Here is a 17074-nt window from a genome sequence, read left to right as displayed (position 1 = left end):
TCAAATAGCTTAGAAAATATTTGCAAACTTTAAACTAAATTAAAAATAATTAATTTGAATCGTTATAATAATAATGAAGTTAATTTCAGAATAATTAGCTTGTTTGTCGGAAATTAGCATAGTGAATCTTGGCCAAATAACTGTAATTGAATTTTCAAGACTAAAGATAAATAAACATGTACTTCTGAGATGGTAGTATGACGATGAACCCATTTTTAATCTTAACGATTGATATAAAGTTATATACTTTAATCGTTCTATATTCACAATTGTGAAAACTTTTCTCATTATGGATGCCCCTCTTTATAGCTACAGTGTGAGTGTTTATGAAGCATGAGTTAGTTGTATTAAAAAACATTGTTTAAAATCTAGATCCATTGCATGAGTTATTTAATAGGATTTAATATGTATATACAAGTGTAAGTATTTTTAGTTCATATGTTAATTATTGTTGATTTTCAAACAAAAGTATTATAAATCAATAAAGGATGATATGTTATTGATGATGTAAAAACTTTATGATGGGTCCGTGTATAAATTTTAAACTTTATTTAATATATCTCTTCTTTTTTTAAGGTTATTTTATATTTTCTTACGCGGTTTTCACATGAACATTATTTTTATATATTTAAGTCGGTACGAAAATAGAAATTGGTAGGAAAACAAAATCTCCTTTCCCACCGACAAAGTCATCATTTCATACCCTTTTCTTCTTGAGTTGGGATCCTGGTTAATGAAAGGCAAGTGAATAAAAAAAGTAAAGGAAAAATACAATTTCCAATAACACATTATTCTTTTAGTTACAATGAATAATAAGTTTGTCATTAAAAATACATGTACTTGTTTATTTATTAATGAAGATGTTCTTTCTAAGTTCTTCTTGTTGAGTAAAGATGAGAAATAAAGATCCATTTTTTATTGGTGGATATATACGAAAATTGATAATTTTTATACGTATAAAAGTAACGTTTTTTCTTCAAAGTATTCACCATGTTCAGATTATTCCTTGGATTGCATGTAGTAAATTATTCCTTTGATATATGAGCAAAGAACCATATTCTCATCAAACTCATCCTACTTTTAAAATACACCATAAGGTTTTAATTTTGATAGCATATATTATTTTATATAGTTAGATGAATTAATTAAATTTATATATAAGGTATGAGTTTCTGAATTCAAACCATCATAATATAGTTCATCCTTTTTTATTCCTACTATCATCTCTTTACTTTTGATAAGAACTCTAGTCAATCTCTAAAAGTTAACAAAATTAGTGAACTCAACATATTTTTAGTATTATGGATTTGTTTTAAGTAAAATACCATTGTTATCACTTATGATTAATTCATATAATTTGTAGTTAGTCCTTCCAAAACATACTTCTCCAAGAATTCAAACTCTTGCATGTGGACAAAAAATACTTGAGATCTATCTTGCCTCTCCTAGAACCAACAATTGTTTGGTTTACAATCAACACTTCTAGATCTATCTTTGTCTTGCACTTATTAGTTTGTTTGCAAGTTAAGTTTTAGAATTAAAAAAATGTTTTAAAATTATTTTATAAATATATTTTTATAATTTTGAAATATTCATTTTGTTTTTCATAGAAAAATAAATAAATTTATCTAAACATATTCTATTCCCATCCCACTCTCTCAAAGTACTATTAAATCCATCTCACTTAAACCTTTCTTGTCACACTTCTCTTTTTCTCTCCCTCATTCAATGCAACAACAACATCAAAAAATGGAGAGATAACACTTCACAAGTTGTTCTTCTTCCCTCTCAGATCTACTTTCTTTTCAAGGTACTCATACTCAGATCTACTACAACACATGCATCTTCTTCCTTTATATTCATTTTTTCAACTTATATACTTACATTCAAACTTTAGTGCTATTATGAGTTTCTCAATTGAACTAACTGTGTCGGTTTGTTACTTTAGAATATTGATCTATGTAATTCATGCTGATTTCACTTTGATTTGAGAATTTGTTGATGTTGAGTTTTGCTTATTAATGTTCACAACTATGGAGTAGTTTGTTTCAACTTCGAAGTTCATAAGTTGGGAACTTTTTGATCTTAGATTCGTTGAACTTGTTTTGGTGCTTGATTTGTTTAGTTAAACTAAGCTAGTGTTTGTGGAAGTAATTTGGTTGTGTTGAAAATCACTTTGCTTTTGTAGAGCAGGAATGTGAAAAGGTGGAAACTAACATTTACTTCATATTTAATGTGCTGTGTGTAATTTACATGTTCCACTTTCCAACTACTCACTCATGCACTTTCTCTGTGTAATGACCCAATCAGTAGTGGAGCTTCTTTATGACTAGGTGTGGATCCAGAAATTTAGTTTCAGTGGTAGATCAATTAAAACATATACAACATGAAGGAAAATTTAGTGTGATGTGGTAGATCCAACTATACAAATAGTAACTAGGGACAGATCCAGATAACAAGAGTAATATATATATATATATATATTCCGTAGAACATTTAAGTATATAACTAATTCTACAAATAGAATGAAGAGGGAGCTAGATCTTTCCCTGACCATGCATACCCACGCCCCTCTTCGTTTATTATAGGAGAGATCCATGACAACCTAGAACTTAATTTTTTTTTTTAACTTTGTTGGACCAGACTGCGACCGGGAAGTTCCATTGTTACTAGCATATGGGAACAATGGAGAGCCACAAATGAGACACAACATCTTAAACCAAAACCTTAAGAGATTAGTTTCATGAGCCTTTTTCACTTATAAACTCCTTTAGTCCTCCCTGCATATCCAATGTGAAACTTCACACTTAAAGAAACCCAACAAACGTTTCTTGCAATATTACCTATTTATTTTATGATCTGAAGTCTGAACATTTATTTTTTTATGCCCCCTTGAATTTTTGGTTCATGCTCTGGTATGGCTAACAATGTGAATGGTGTCACTGTTTAATAGTTGTTTGATTGATGACCAGGTGTAGTTATCAGTGGTATTATTGCACCCTCAGACAACATGGCTATAGGGAAATATACAAGATTAGATGGTAGGAGATCATCTTCGAGTTACTGTTCGACAGTAACTATTGTTGTGTTTGTGGCTTTATGCTTGGCTGGGGTTTGGATGATGACATCGTCCTCTGTAGTTCCTGTGCAGAATGGAGATGCACAGGAGAGTAAGAATGAGGTGAAAGAACAGAGTGAGATAAAAGAACAGGTGAGTGAAGTCGATAATAGCAATACTCGGCAATTTGAAGATAACCCGGGAGATTTGCCTGAGGATGCAACCAAGGGGGACAGTAATGTCTCCTCTGAAGATAACTCTAACTTGCCAGAAAAGCAAGAAGATAAATCTTCGGAAGATAATAAGGTAGAAGATGCGGATAAGAAAACAGATGAAGAAGATTCCAAGACAGAAAATACTGATTCAAACTCAGAAGTTACAGAGAATAGCAAAGATAGCGATGAAACTTCCACTAAGGACTCCTCTGAAAATGAGAAGTCTGAATCAGATGATGACCATAAGTCTGATCAAGAGGAAAGTGAGAAAAGTTCTGATAACTCTACTGAGACAACAGATAGTAACATAGAGGAGAAAGTGAAACAAAGTGATAACAAAGATTCTGATGAAAGCTCAAGTGAGAAGAATACAGATGATAATGCCAAAAACCAGAGTTCCGATGAGGTATACCCTTCCGGGGCCCAGTCCGACCTTCTAAAAGAAAGTACAACACAAACTGGGTCCTTTTCAACTCAGGCGGCAGAGTCAAAGAATGAAAAGGAGTCTCAAGAATCCTCCAAGAAGACAACAGGGTACAAATGGAAACTTTGCAATGTCACTGCTGGCCCCGACTTTATCCCATGCCTTGATAACTGGAAAGCAATTAGGAGTCTTCGGAGTACTAAGCATTACGAACATCGAGAAAGGCACTGTCCTGAAGAACCCCCCACCTGCCTTGTCAGTCTTCCTGAAGGATATAAACGCTCCATTGAGTGGCCTCGAAGCAGAGAGAAGGTATAAATTAACTAAAATATTGTCAAATTCATTCTATGTTTGACCAAACTATTATGTGACAATAAGTTACTCTCCTTCAGATATGGTATTACAACGTTCCACACACTAAACTTGCTGAAGTTAAGGGACATCAGAATTGGGTAAAAGTTACAGGCGAGTACCTTACTTTTCCTGGTGGTGGCACCCAATTCAAGCATGGGGCACTTCATTACATTGACTTTATACAAGAGGTAAACCATTTTCTGTCAGCATTGGCTTTTATTCATTGCTCTTTAATGTTAATAATTTGTCTATAAATACAGATCTGGTAACTTTTGCTGCATGTTTCATAAATTGATATTACATATTCAGCTACATTATTTTATGTTCCACGAATCAGTTTCTTTATCCACAGGAAAAGTTAGGCTACATCGAACTATACTATAAAGACCAATATTTATGCTCCGATCCTAGAAAATTTCTCTTTGCATATGTATTTATTTATTTGATTTATTTAGTGGGTTTCTAATGATGCAGTTTGTACCTGAAATTGCTTGGGGGAAACGTACACGTGTTATATTAGATGTCGGGTGTGGTGTTGCTAGCTTCGGAGGCTTTCTCTTTGACAGAGATGTTCTTGCAATGTCACTTGCACCAAAAGATGAACATGAAGCTCAGGTACAATTTGCACTTGAAAGGGGAATTCCTGCTATTTCTGCTGTGATGGGCACAAAGAGGCTTCCCTTCCCTGGGAAAGTATTTGATGTAGTCCATTGTGCAAGGTGTAGAGTTCCATGGCATATAGAAGGTATTATGATGGCAAGACTTTTATTTGGTGTTTAGATGAATTCATTTTAAGCATTTTTATAATCAGTTTTATCAAGGAATTTAAGTTTTAAGAAACCATATAGATTGAAGTGATGCAAAATACATGTAAATGCAACTGAGTTTTATTATGAAGGCCTGATTTTTTTTCTACAACTGCAGGTGGTAAACTTCTTTTGGAGCTGAATAGAGTATTGCGACCTGGCGGTTTATTTGTATGGTCTGCTACTCCTATTTATCAGAAGCTTCCAGAAGATGTTGAAATATGGAATGGTATATGATAACTAGACTTATGCCTGCCTCTTCTTCATTTTGATGTAGTTATATTAATCCTGAGTCCTGACATTTTGTGAATTCACCTGCAGCCATGAAATCACTAACAAAAGCAATGTGCTGGGAACTTGTGTCGATCAGCAAGGATCAAGTTAATGGAGTTGGAATAGCTGTATACAAGAAGCCAACATCAAATGATTGTTATGAGAAACGTTCGAAGAATGAGCCTCCAGTGTGTCCAGACTCTGATGATCCTAATGCAGCATGGTATTTCTTCCTCAACTGTGTTTATTTTTTAAATAAAAACCTAAGCAAAAAGAGAAAAAAAAGAGGAGTTTTGACCGAGTTAATCGCTGATCTTCATTTTGACAGTTATAATTAATGTGAGAAAAACTTATTTAAGACAAAGCTGGATAATTTTTTTATTTCCCTCACTATCCCTACCCTTTCGATTCAATGGAGTCTAATCACATTGGTATCACAGGAACGTTCCATTGCAAGCTTGCCTACACAAAGCGCCAGTGAGTTCAAGCGAACGTGGGTCACAATGGCCTGAGAAATGGCCAGCAAGAGTTGCCAAAGTACCGTACTGGTTGTCAAGTTCCCAAGTTGGAGTTTATGGAAAGCCTGCCCCTGAAGATTTTGCTGCTGATTATGAACACTGGAAACACGTAGTGTCCAAGTCTTATCTAAATGGGATGGGAATTCAGTGGTCAAATATACGGAATGTCATGGATATGAGATCTATCTATGGAGGGTGAGCAGAAGTCACTGTTTCTGAGTTATATTAAATTGCTATTATGTCCTTGTTTGACATCATCCACTGTTTGTGTTTTTCAGATTTGCTGCAGCTTTGAAGGATTTGAATATTTGGGTTATGAATGTTGTTTCCATAGATGCCCCAGATACTCTTCCTATCATTTATGAACGCGGTCTTTTCGGTATATATCATGATTGGTGTGAATCATTTAGCACCTATCCTAGGACCTATGATCTACTCCATGCAGATCATCTATTTTCGAAGCTTAAAGAAAGGTTCCAACAACTATTTCATATCTCACATTCATCACTTGCAAGAGTTTGGTTATCTGATTAGTATAATACCATATGTTAGTCTGGTTTTGCTGATGCTTATTGGTACACAGGTGCAACATAGCTGCTGTAGTGGCTGAGGTTGATCGGATTCTCAGGCCTGAAGGAAAGCTTATCGTTCGTGACACGGTTGAAATCGTCGAAGAGCTTCAGAGCATGATAAAGGCTATGAGGTGGGAGATTCGCATGACTTACTCCAAGGATAACGAGGGCTTATTATGTGTCCAGAAGTCCATGTGGCGGCCGGAAGAGTCGGAGACACTCAAGTATGCCATTGTTTAAACATGGATAGATGCCAAAGTTCTTGGGTTTTGGCTGTCCAAGATTCTTGTGCTATTATACTTTCCACTATTAGTTATATATCATGTTAGTTAGGTATTTATGTCAACTTCTTTTTCATTTTGAGTATTCATTTTGATATCCTCTATTTATATTTAGAGGTTTGTGTCTTTTGCTGTAACTGTAACATGGTACCATAGTTTGAAGGAAATTTGATCACATTCTTGCACATGTAAAGGCCGTTGGTTTGTAAGCGTAATAGTTAAAAATTGAAATACCCACCATGCCTGAAATGGTATTATGTATTTAACTGAAAATTTGAACATGAAAGATATATTTTGATGTAAAATTTGATCTACTTGAGGGTTACTACTTCTTTGTGTTTCTATTAATGTTATTTCACCAAAATTACAATATCATTTTGCAATCTTAAGTGTCTTCACAAGTAAGTTGTTAAGGAAATAGGGAGTGGAAACAGTGGTCACTTAAGTAACTCCTGAAGGATCTGAGCATGTCTATGATTAGAGCTATGTTAAGAAACTGTAAATATTTGTCCATTTTCAAATATTATCATCTATTGTGATATAGGGTAAAAGTAGTACTTACTAATAAAACAAACAAATATCTATATGCATAAACACAACAAAAATCGAACTTCATTAATTAAATGCATTTGTACTGTAATTTGTAATCAGTAGATGCAAGCTAGTTCTTCTTCGTACAAACACCATACTAAGCACTCAAAACGGATATGTATATATAATCAAGTACATGAAAAGTAAAGTACATATAATACTACAAAGATAATTATATATAGTGAAGAAGCTGCAAGAAAACACTCACTTAACATATGCATGATGCATATAACAAAAGTAAAGTAAAACAATTCCAGTGAATTATTTTGGGGCGACATTTATTACCCAAAAGCAAAGGCAAAGTAACTAGAAGTTGGATGGTATGGAAGAAGAGCAGTGCCACTGAAAGAAGCTTTGGAGTGTAGCACAATCAGTTCTATAATGCTTTTGTGTGAACTCAAACAAATTGGACCATGTGAAATCAGGATATTTTCTTGGTTGTTTTTTGCGTAACAAACTATCTGGTGGCTTTATTGTCTTGTCTTTTCTTGGACACACGAAGAAAACCAATGACCTTCTCTCCCTGTCTGCATTAACCAATGCCCTGTGCATGCAACTTTTGTATCTCCCATTTGATAATGCCTAAGACACCAAAAAGACCAACATATTCAATCCTTTGTATCTTCTTCAGATATTATCAATTTACTTTTCAGATATAATTAAAACTTCATTATTGCTCAGTATAGCTGGACACTTACACACAAGTCACTTCACTTCTATGCACCTTTTGCTATTAAAGTGAGTATTACTTTGTAGATGTACTACATTGCAGATCAAATATTGTAATTGTGGGGACTTATCTCATCACATTACCTAGTGTGATATCAAGTTGATGGGGTCACATAACAGCTTTACACTGTTCAGTCCACATCAAATTCAATTTTTTAATCACAAAGTTCAAATCTTATTATCATAATTACATTTACATTCTTTCAGAGTTTTAATAAAATTATATAAAGTATCTCTTTCTTTTTGTACCTATAGAAATCACTCATATTTATTTTCATACATTATATTAATTAACCTTGTCGGACAAGTCTTAGATAATATAAGACTTATATGTCTTCATTATTTTTGGTTAATTATATATAACACATTAAAATTCTAAGATATATTATTTAAATTGCTCTTAAACTATCTTATAGCAAACGAAAAATCATGAATATGTATGGACTCGTATACTATTTTGACTTGTCTCCGTAATATACCATATTTTGTTTAACTTAATTATAATTATCATTTTTTTTTGTTTAAAAGATTACACTTATGTCATAGTTAGTATAATGTATGTATATAAATTAAGGGTTTGTGTAAATATAAAAAATGGAGAAATAATTTATATAATTTCTCTAAAACTTATATGATGTTAATGTAATTTAGTCTAACAATAATCAATGGTAAATCTATTTATCCACACCTCTATATTTTATTATACATATTGCTATATCTTTCAAAAATAAAACTATACATAGTACTACTTGAGTTTGGGCTAACGAAGCCATGTAGAGAGGTATTACTTTTGCAATATTAATTATTATGCCTAAGTCCAATTCAAAAAGATTTCATTTTACATTATCCTATATGTTGCTTATAAAGGAGAAATCATATTATCCTGAGTGAAGATAATAAAATAAACGTTTATATTGTTTTACATAATAATTACTTTATATTTTTTAAATATTTACAATATTAGGTTATAAAGCAAAATACTTTTAATTTTTTTAACCAACCTCAAACATTATTTACAATCATTATCCAACAAAAAGTATCTGTCTTTCTCTACATTTGTTTTGTCCATTTCTTATTTTGATCATCATCAATTTTTTAACTAATATTTTAATAGTTATTTCATTGGATGCTGTAATTTCGACTCCTTTTTACTTTCATCAATATGATGCATAATGTTGTGGGACAGCTAGCCGCCTTTTTAGACGAATAAAAGAAGTTTAAAGAGATAAAATATTACAATTTTATATCTACACCAAATCTTGCACCAGTGCCTATATCTTTCTTTTATAAAAAAAAGTACGTTCAATTGCACTAATTTCTATTTTTTTTTATGTCTCCTTTACTTTTCAGAAAAGAAAGTTATAAGATATTGGTGTATTATATATATATAACATTATAACATTCTTGTTAAAAGAAACAAAACGTGATCATACATATAGCATAACATTGTTGTTAAAAGAACCTGACTTTATGTAAGGTCAAGAAACATTATGCATACTCAGACAACTATTGTAAAGTTTGTAGTAACATAAAAAGTAAAATATGAATTAAATTTTTTAAAACTTTTTTTTGCTTAAAATTATTCACATAATTTAAAAAGTCGATAAATTAAGTAAAAAATAAATTTAATTTGACTAACATAATATCATTTAATGACTGTTGGAAAATAAGTTAAAAAAGAAATAGACATGCATATGACAAAAATATTGGTAATAAATAAGAGAATAATGAAAAAAAAAAGTAAAATATAAATATATATTAATTTTCTAAAACATTGGCAGATATATAATAACATGAAAAACCCAAAATATCAAAAGCTTTAGAACGAATAAAGTATATATTAAATTCAAATTTTCTGACAAATAAAAATAAGGTAATACATAAAATAATATACATTTTAGAAAGATAAAAAAGATACATTGTCACTGCATCGTTCATCATTAATTTTTAATTATTGTTGACTTTTTAGAAAAGGTAATCTAAATAAACGGTAAATAATAGAGTGAATGTGTATAAATCTTTATACTGTCAGTATATATATTTTACACTCTTTTAGAAAAGAAGGTGTGTTCTAAACCAGATAAGATGTTACTAAGAAAGGACAAATGAGAAGTTAACATACCATGAAAGTGTCACCGATATTTATGACTAAGGCTTCTGGTCGAGGACGAACTGCTAACCATTTATTATCAATGAAAAGTTCAAGACCACCAACTTGGTCTTGATGAAGAATAGTTAGTGAGGTTGGATCAGTGTGAGGACCAGTGCCAAGGGTATGGCTGCAACTTTTGCAAGGTGGATAATAGTTGCACCTCATTATTGAATCACCATCTTCAAAAAAACTTTTATAATGCAAACGATCCACTCCCAAACTAATGGCCAAAAGCTCCATCATTACTAAAGATAATCTCTTCATTGCTTCACAGTATTTTTGATACACCCAACTATTTCAATCAAAATAAGCATAAAAGTCAAAAACCATGTGCTTGGAAATGAAGGGTCAATGATTATTCAATAAGATAAGGTAGATGTCAAAAACAATTGTTCCACTATTAATGCATAGGTCTTGTTTCATACTCTAAAATAATTGTTGTTGTCAAGACATATGTTCATATCCCAGCAATGGCATATTTCAAAAACATTTTTGGATACTATAAATTGAATTATAAAGTATTGATTTTTAATTGTAACATTAATATAGATAAAAATATTAAAATTATAAAGTAAATATTAATATTATGTTTATGATTCATGATAATTATTAACATGTTATTTCTCTCGTTTTAATATAATATTTACGCATTTACTTTAATCTTACACTAAGTTTTATATATTATGCTACAATAAAACAAAATAGAAATCATTTATATCAGTCACTCTATACTATTTATTTTGCCATTAATAACAAACAGATATCTCCTTCAAAAAATTGACTTTTACTAAGAAATACAAGTAATTAGTAGTACTGAGCAGTGTCCGTGGTGAAATTTTGTAGGCCAGTAGCATATAAAATTTGTCCCTAATTTATCTCAAATATCAAATAATTTAATTATGTAATATTTTTACAATAAATTTTATATGAGTAAAAAACATTTAGGATCCTGATTAATTATAAGCCTTATGTTAGGTACTTGTGGTATATCTATAATGGCTTGTCTAGATAATTATTTCCTGATATGAGAAGGAAAATGATATAGAATAATAATAAGTATATCTCGTATCCGAGTTATAGATATAGAATGATAATTACAAGTTATAGCTTAGGTAATTTTCATTCACTCTATCTCGTATCCGAGTTGGATTGTATGATGACAGCATATCTGTACTTGATCGACATAGTGCGAGGTTGTGATTGTAATGCATTTGAGTTGCAATAATTATGGCTTTAACAACCAATGGAACTTGGTTGTCCTTATTGAAATGCTACTTTCTGAGGGGGGCTCTTGTCACAACAGGTGCAGTAGGGCCCTTAATGGAACTTCATAATACTATTATTATAATGTCACAAAAATGAGCATTATATCTGACATTATGCAGGATTAATGATTTCTAAGGCTATGTTTGAGAGTTATAAAGGAAGAGAAAGATAGGAAATATCAATTAGCAATGGTAGAAGAGGAATGGAAAGGGAATCCATGTTTGAGAATATGAAATTTAGATAAGAGAAGAATATAATAATAATAATGTAATAATGTTTTTTTTATTTAAAATGTAATTAACAATGAGAAATGTAAAAAAATTTAATTTATAATTTTACTAAATGCATTTATGTATTTTGACATTTTGTCATTAGAAAAATACTAAATTAGAGGAACTATGAAAATAGTTACATTAAAGGTTCCACAGAGTTTTAGAGATTAATCTTTTCAAAATGTTCCTCCCTCTTTCACCTAACTCCTAAAAAAGTGAGAGATTTTTCAAAGTCATTTCTTCCCCTTCATTCCCTTTCAATAGACTCACAAACAAAACTTAAATCATTAAATAATTAGATAATGCAATATTAGTAGAAGACTAGATAAGAGACTTAAAAAAAAGTTAAGACAAATTTTAGAAATACATGACTTTTGTATAAGTTAAAATAAGCCAGAATATATGACGTGTTAGTTTAGTAGAAGGCCAACAAAACCTAGCACCAAAGTAGAGATTAAGGATCATACCATACTACAACTCAATATATTTAAATATATTGAGTCAATTATATGATTCAAGCAGGTTGGATTAAGCAATAGAGTATTTCAAGTATCATATATGATAAAAAAATATCACTCAAGTTTAAGGTTAGTTTTATCGCAAGATTATAAGACCTACAATGTTATATGTAACAGAAAATTGAGTGATAAAATGTCAATAAGAGAACAAACTACATAGAACAAAGATAAGATTGTTGCTTTGTATGACACACTAGACAAAATAAAATTAGAAGTAAATATATTAAGAAGAAAGTTGATTATGTGGATGAGACCAATAGAAAACTGGATAAAGAAAATAGATTAAATAATTGGAGAGATATCTAGAAAAACCATAGTAATGCTTAGAATCCCTTTGTGAGTTGAGTTTTTGGAAGGAAAAGTGAAAAGAAAAACTTCATACATTATATGAATGTGTTTCATGGCTCTTTTTCTCTTCTCCATTATCTTTCAAAAACCAACTTTAAATGAACATGATTTATGATATCTATCTAGCCTACCCACCAAAGGAAATTAAAATGTGGTTCTAGTATACAATATTATTACTTAGTTCCATATTTTTAGGCCTAAAGGAAAACATATTATTTAGGGTACTTAGACAATACTTTTTTTTTCTTTGTTAGAAGAGAATATTAACTATTAACAATGTTTTTTAAAACATAAAACAAGGGTTTCATGGTCTTACTCGTGGACCACCCCATTGTCATGTTATGATAAATCAATTTAATTTCAACCTTACCCAGTTTGTTGATGTTCTTCACCCAAGACAGATTTGAAGTAATCAATGACCTGAGTATTGGAACTCTTTTGGTGATGGTAATGGAAAGAAAATGTCTCTTTCCATGGCAACTTAGATGAATAACGATCAGCATGAGCACCTGAATACCCTGAAACCCCACCAGATTTTCTCTTAGCACTCATCTTCTTGCTTAAGGGTAGATTAAAAATGGTGTCACTTTCATTATAAGCAGCATGTATGAGATTTTGGTCCACACCATGGTTGATAACTTGAAAGAAACCATGTTTCATGCATGCTTCTCTCACATGCTTTGCAGCAATAGCAATAGCTTCATCATCATTATTTCTCATGATTTCTAAGTCAATGATGGGTTCTTTGAGATCCTCTTGGGTGGTGCTAACCATGTCTCCTAATGACCAAAGGAACTCTTTGGGTACTTCCCCTTGTTTTTGCAGCAAATTTGAATCAAAAACCAATGCTGGATTTTCATCTTTGGGTTGTTGTTGTTGCTGTGATGGATGGTATTGTAGTAGAGTTTCCACACATGAGTTCATTATAGGAGACATTGCTGCATGTCAAACTTATAAATTTGGCTACAAAAAGGAGGGTATATAAATAGAAAGCAGGGAAGTATGCTTTTCCCACTTGTAGAAAAGATCTTCCTATTTTAACACTAGATTTACATAACGGAGTTATATGTTCTTTTGGTCTCTGTCTTATTTATGTCTCAATCTAATTAAAATGCATCATTCAATCAAATAGAATTTTTTTAAAAATAAAGTTAAATTACTTAATATACATTTATTGGAAAGAGATGAGTTTTTGAAACAAATAATCTTTATTAGGATTTATGACACCTTAAATACTTATTTAGAACTCATACTAACTTTCTATTTTCTTTAATTTGTATATAATTTCCCAATAATATGAGAAAAATGTTGGTGTCCTAGTTTTTGTCTACACCTATTGTCTTCATCTATTGAAACATACAAAAATTTATAGTACAAAAAATTTAGTCATAACAATGAATAAGGTAGAAATTATTCCTTTGTATTTGGCTTTGAAAATGTTATAGATAAAATAAAAGGTTTATAATTTTAATATTTAAATAGCTCTTATAGTAATATATCCATACAAGGAGACAATAAATATCAAAAATATTTATGATATAGATATATGTTGTGATTTTGTGGGAACACATGCTCCCAATGTGGACCTCATCCATAGAAAAATGTAGAAGTAAATAAATAATTAAACAGACAAGGTTATAGTTGGTAGATGTTCTATCTTGTCCTATTTATATAATGATTTTTTTGGGGTAGTTTGATGCAAATTAAATAAAAATATTAAGTAACCAAAAAATGATTAATAATGTTATTAATATTAAGTTTGCCAACAGTTTTATATATGTACCATTTTAAAATCGACTCTCATTAATGATATTAATTTATCTTCTCTTTCCATTTAATTAATTATTTTATTTCAAATTTAATTAGCGCAATAATATTTTGATAAAAAAGCAATTAATATGGATAAAACTTTGGAAATTGACCTAAAAAGTTACCAACACTATAAAACAGTGATATAAAAATTGTATCATGTCGGCCGGTTCGATCGGAAAACTGGTGAACCGGATCCCTAACCGGTACGATACGGATGTTGAACTGACCAAGTATCAAAACTGGTGAACAAGCTGGAATTCGACTAAATGGGCCGATTTATACACATATTTTTTTTAAAAAAAAACTTAAAAACTCACTACACGGTGACCCCTCATTCCAACCATTCTTCAACGTTTCAAGACACATGCTTCCAAGACATATGTAGATTACACCTTTTGGTTTATAACATTGGTGTGTAATCTCAATGACATTTGTGTAATCTTGGAGTCAACTTTCTGAAGGTAGGATTTGGTGCAAAAATGGAACATTGATATGAGACAACTTTGAATCTTTGATGTTAAATGTTAAAACTCCAAATTTATTTGTTTTGTAGGATGAGTTATGAACTTGTGTCATTTATTTATATTTTGCGTTTGTTAAGTGATACTTTTGGATTGATATATGTTTTGCAATTTAGACTTTGAATTTGTTAAAGACTTAAAGTTGTTTGTTTATGTGAATTTTGAGTAGATTATGAATATGGATTATAAATTTGAGTATCTACTTGTTGTAATTTTTTGTTATAGGTTTATATATATATATAATATAAGTTGGTATGTTTGATATAACCGACATGCAATTTAATTACTGAACCATCAGTTGAACCACTATACTACTATATCAGTATCCTGACCGGTTTGATAATCGGTACAATTTTAACAACACTATTATAAAATCAAAGTAGTCTTATAAAAAGGACAAAATGTAATAATAAGGTTTCTTGAACATGATGTTAGAAAGCATCTAAAGTAATTTTCATTCTAACTCATTAAACAAACCAATTTCAATTAACTTGGGCTCAACCATAACTCTCCAAATTATTCTCAGTCCTATCATCATCCCTTAGATTGGCCCTAAGCCTTACCATGAATTTGACCATGAGCCTTCCCTCAACATCATTATAGTATAGAGCAACTGTATTTTGTAGTGTATTTTTAAGGCCAAAATTGTAACTTCAATATTAATTAAAGGACATAACTGTTATTGTCCTTTTGTTTTTTAGTGCATTTTCTCATAACTATCCTCTCCAGTAATGAAGAGGAGTCCCACTCATGAATTTATTTGACCCCGAGCCTTCCCTCTACATTATCATGGATTCAACCTCAATATTGAATGAGACTCATCTCCATTAATAGAAAAGGAATTGTTGTATAAAAGTAAAGAAACAATATCACATATTGATATTTATATTTTTTATTTAAAATAATATTACATTTTTACCTTTAAAATATAAAAGAAAAAAATTATTTGTTTCTTCATTAGAGGAGTCTTACTCATAGATATCAACTCTAAGGTGGTAACCTATCCCCAACCCCCACTCTATTGATTATTGTCCTTAAGGACATCACGGTTGACTTGACCCTATTCCAACTTCAATTTCAATTCACTTATATCATTTTCATCAATGACACTACCATGGACTTCAACCCTATTGATCATTATAGTCAATAACATCACTGCGTACTTTACCCTTCCCTCATTGTCACTAACGCGCCTAGATCTATTTATTACCGAAAAGTAAATCTTCATTAATAAAGAAGTAAGTTATCATTTTTATATTTATACATAAGGATAATAGTATCAGCTCATTATATTCTAAAAATAAAAATGTTAAATTATATTATTTTTTCTTATATTTGAAGTGTACTTGTACGCCTATTATTATTGAGAAGGATCTTAACTCCAATTTGTGAAAAGTTAGATAACTTTTAATATATATGAGATGGATATCCCTCATTAAAAATTGGATTTGAAAGGATTAGACGGTTTTTATATTATTAAACAGATCATGGATGAATTGGATTTTTTAAAATATATCTAAATGAATTAGTGATTTATTTTGAGTCAGTCATTACAATTCGAGTAGTAAAAATACCAATTCATCAATTTCTCACCATTAAACACGATGTCTCAAAACTTATCTTGTTTGAGACATGTCCTGCCATGAAAATGAGGTAGTTTTCCTTTCCCCAAAGTTTAGTACCCCGAATAGAGTTTTGTAAAATAAGACAAAGTGCTCGTTGCATAAGTTTTGTTTTGTAATAGTAAGATCCAGAGTTTCTCAGGCTGTGCAACTAAATAAATAGTTTAATATTTAAACACTGCCACTATAAAAAGTGTAATAGGAGTAAATGATGATTTAAAATGAATGATATATAATATAAAGATAATGTAAAAAACTCTTATATTTTCAGTATATACATCTTTTTCTTGTAAATATAAAGTTTAGTGGAATGGATAATGAGAAGAGAATGGCTATGGCCGTCCATTGAAATCCATAAATTGATACGAGTGGAGCTCCTCTAGTTTTTCTGCACTGTCTCCTTCTGAAGAGAAATTTCAACATAGAGATTTGATGACCATTATTATTGTGAAGTTTTGTCATGCGAGGATAAGTTCTCTAGTTGATGTAAGATAAATTTTGAAGATAAATGTGATTACCATGCATACGCTCTTCTTGATTGTAAACTTGTAATATCTGTGAGTATCAATTTAACAATTGATTTCTTGTTCTAATTTATGTTTTGATGAAGAAATCCTTCTTATAGTTTATAATATGTTTTGCTCTTTAATCGTGTTATATATAACTTAAATTTTACAATTCTTTTACAATAATCTTAAATTATAATATATATATATATATATATATATATATATATATATAT

The 17074-nt window shown here is 30.6% G+C and overlaps 2 protein-coding genes and 1 long non-coding RNA gene across 3 annotated transcripts; 1 reads left to right on the top strand and 2 right to left on the bottom strand.

The window, feature by feature from the left end:
* On the bottom strand, positions 1725 to 3049 carry LOC109328156. The gene is made up of 2 exons (XR_002105402.1): positions 2970 to 3049; positions 1725 to 1813 (listed from the first exon to the last, which is right to left on the bottom strand). It is a non-coding gene; the product is annotated as an uncharacterized LOC109328156 (long non-coding RNA).
* LOC109328155 (probable methyltransferase PMT26) lies at positions 2985 to 6734 on the top strand. The gene is made up of 8 exons (XM_019561472.1): positions 2985 to 4009; positions 4090 to 4239; positions 4526 to 4796; positions 4976 to 5086; positions 5179 to 5353; positions 5571 to 5843; positions 5927 to 6121; positions 6232 to 6734. Exons 1-8 carry the CDS (start codon positions 3011 to 3013, stop codon positions 6458 to 6460), a joined length of 2403 nt encoding a protein of 800 aa, XP_019417017.1. The 5' UTR covers positions 2985 to 3010; the 3' UTR covers positions 6461 to 6734.
* Positions 7211 to 13375, bottom strand: LOC109327592 (gibberellin 20 oxidase 2-like). The gene is made up of 3 exons (XM_019560768.1): positions 12748 to 13375; positions 9944 to 10265; positions 7211 to 7674 (listed from the first exon to the last, which is right to left on the bottom strand). The coding sequence occupies exons 1-3, from the start codon at positions 13311 to 13313 to the stop codon at positions 7399 to 7401; spliced, it is 1164 nt and encodes a 387-aa protein (XP_019416313.1). The 5' UTR covers positions 13314 to 13375; the 3' UTR covers positions 7211 to 7398.

Source organism: Lupinus angustifolius, chromosome LG15, assembly GCF_001865875.1.
Source record: "Lupinus angustifolius cultivar Tanjil chromosome LG15, LupAngTanjil_v1.0, whole genome shotgun sequence".
NCBI lineage: Eukaryota > Viridiplantae > Streptophyta > Magnoliopsida > Fabales > Fabaceae > Lupinus > Lupinus angustifolius.
This window is presented reverse-complemented; position numbering and strand designations above follow the sequence as displayed.

What these genes read in the sequence shown, in the direction of transcription:
- LOC109327592 (XM_019560768.1), bottom strand. Translation starts at nt 13,313, where the DNA reads ATGTCTCCTATAATGAACTCATGTGTGGAAACTCTACTACAATACCAT. An exon ending in GAAGAACATCAACAAACTGG is followed by an intron (nt 10,266 to 12,747) that starts GTAAGGTTGAAA and finishes TGATTGAAATAG; the next exon opens with TTGGGTGTATCAAAAATACT. An exon ending in ATATCGGTGACACTTTCATG is followed by an intron (nt 7,675 to 9,943) that starts GTATGTTAACTT and finishes TTGGTGTCTTAG; the next exon opens with GCATTATCAAATGGGAGATA.
- LOC109328155 (XM_019561472.1), top strand. Translation starts at nt 3,011, where the DNA reads ATGGCTATAGGGAAATATACAAGATTAGATGGTAGGAGATCATCTTCG. An exon ending in GGCCTCGAAGCAGAGAGAAG is followed by an intron (nt 4,010 to 4,089) that starts GTATAAATTAAC and finishes ACTCTCCTTCAG; the next exon opens with ATATGGTATTACAACGTTCC. An exon ending in TTTTCGAAGCTTAAAGAAAG is followed by an intron (nt 6,122 to 6,231) that starts GTTCCAACAACT and finishes ATTGGTACACAG; the next exon opens with GTGCAACATAGCTGCTGTAG.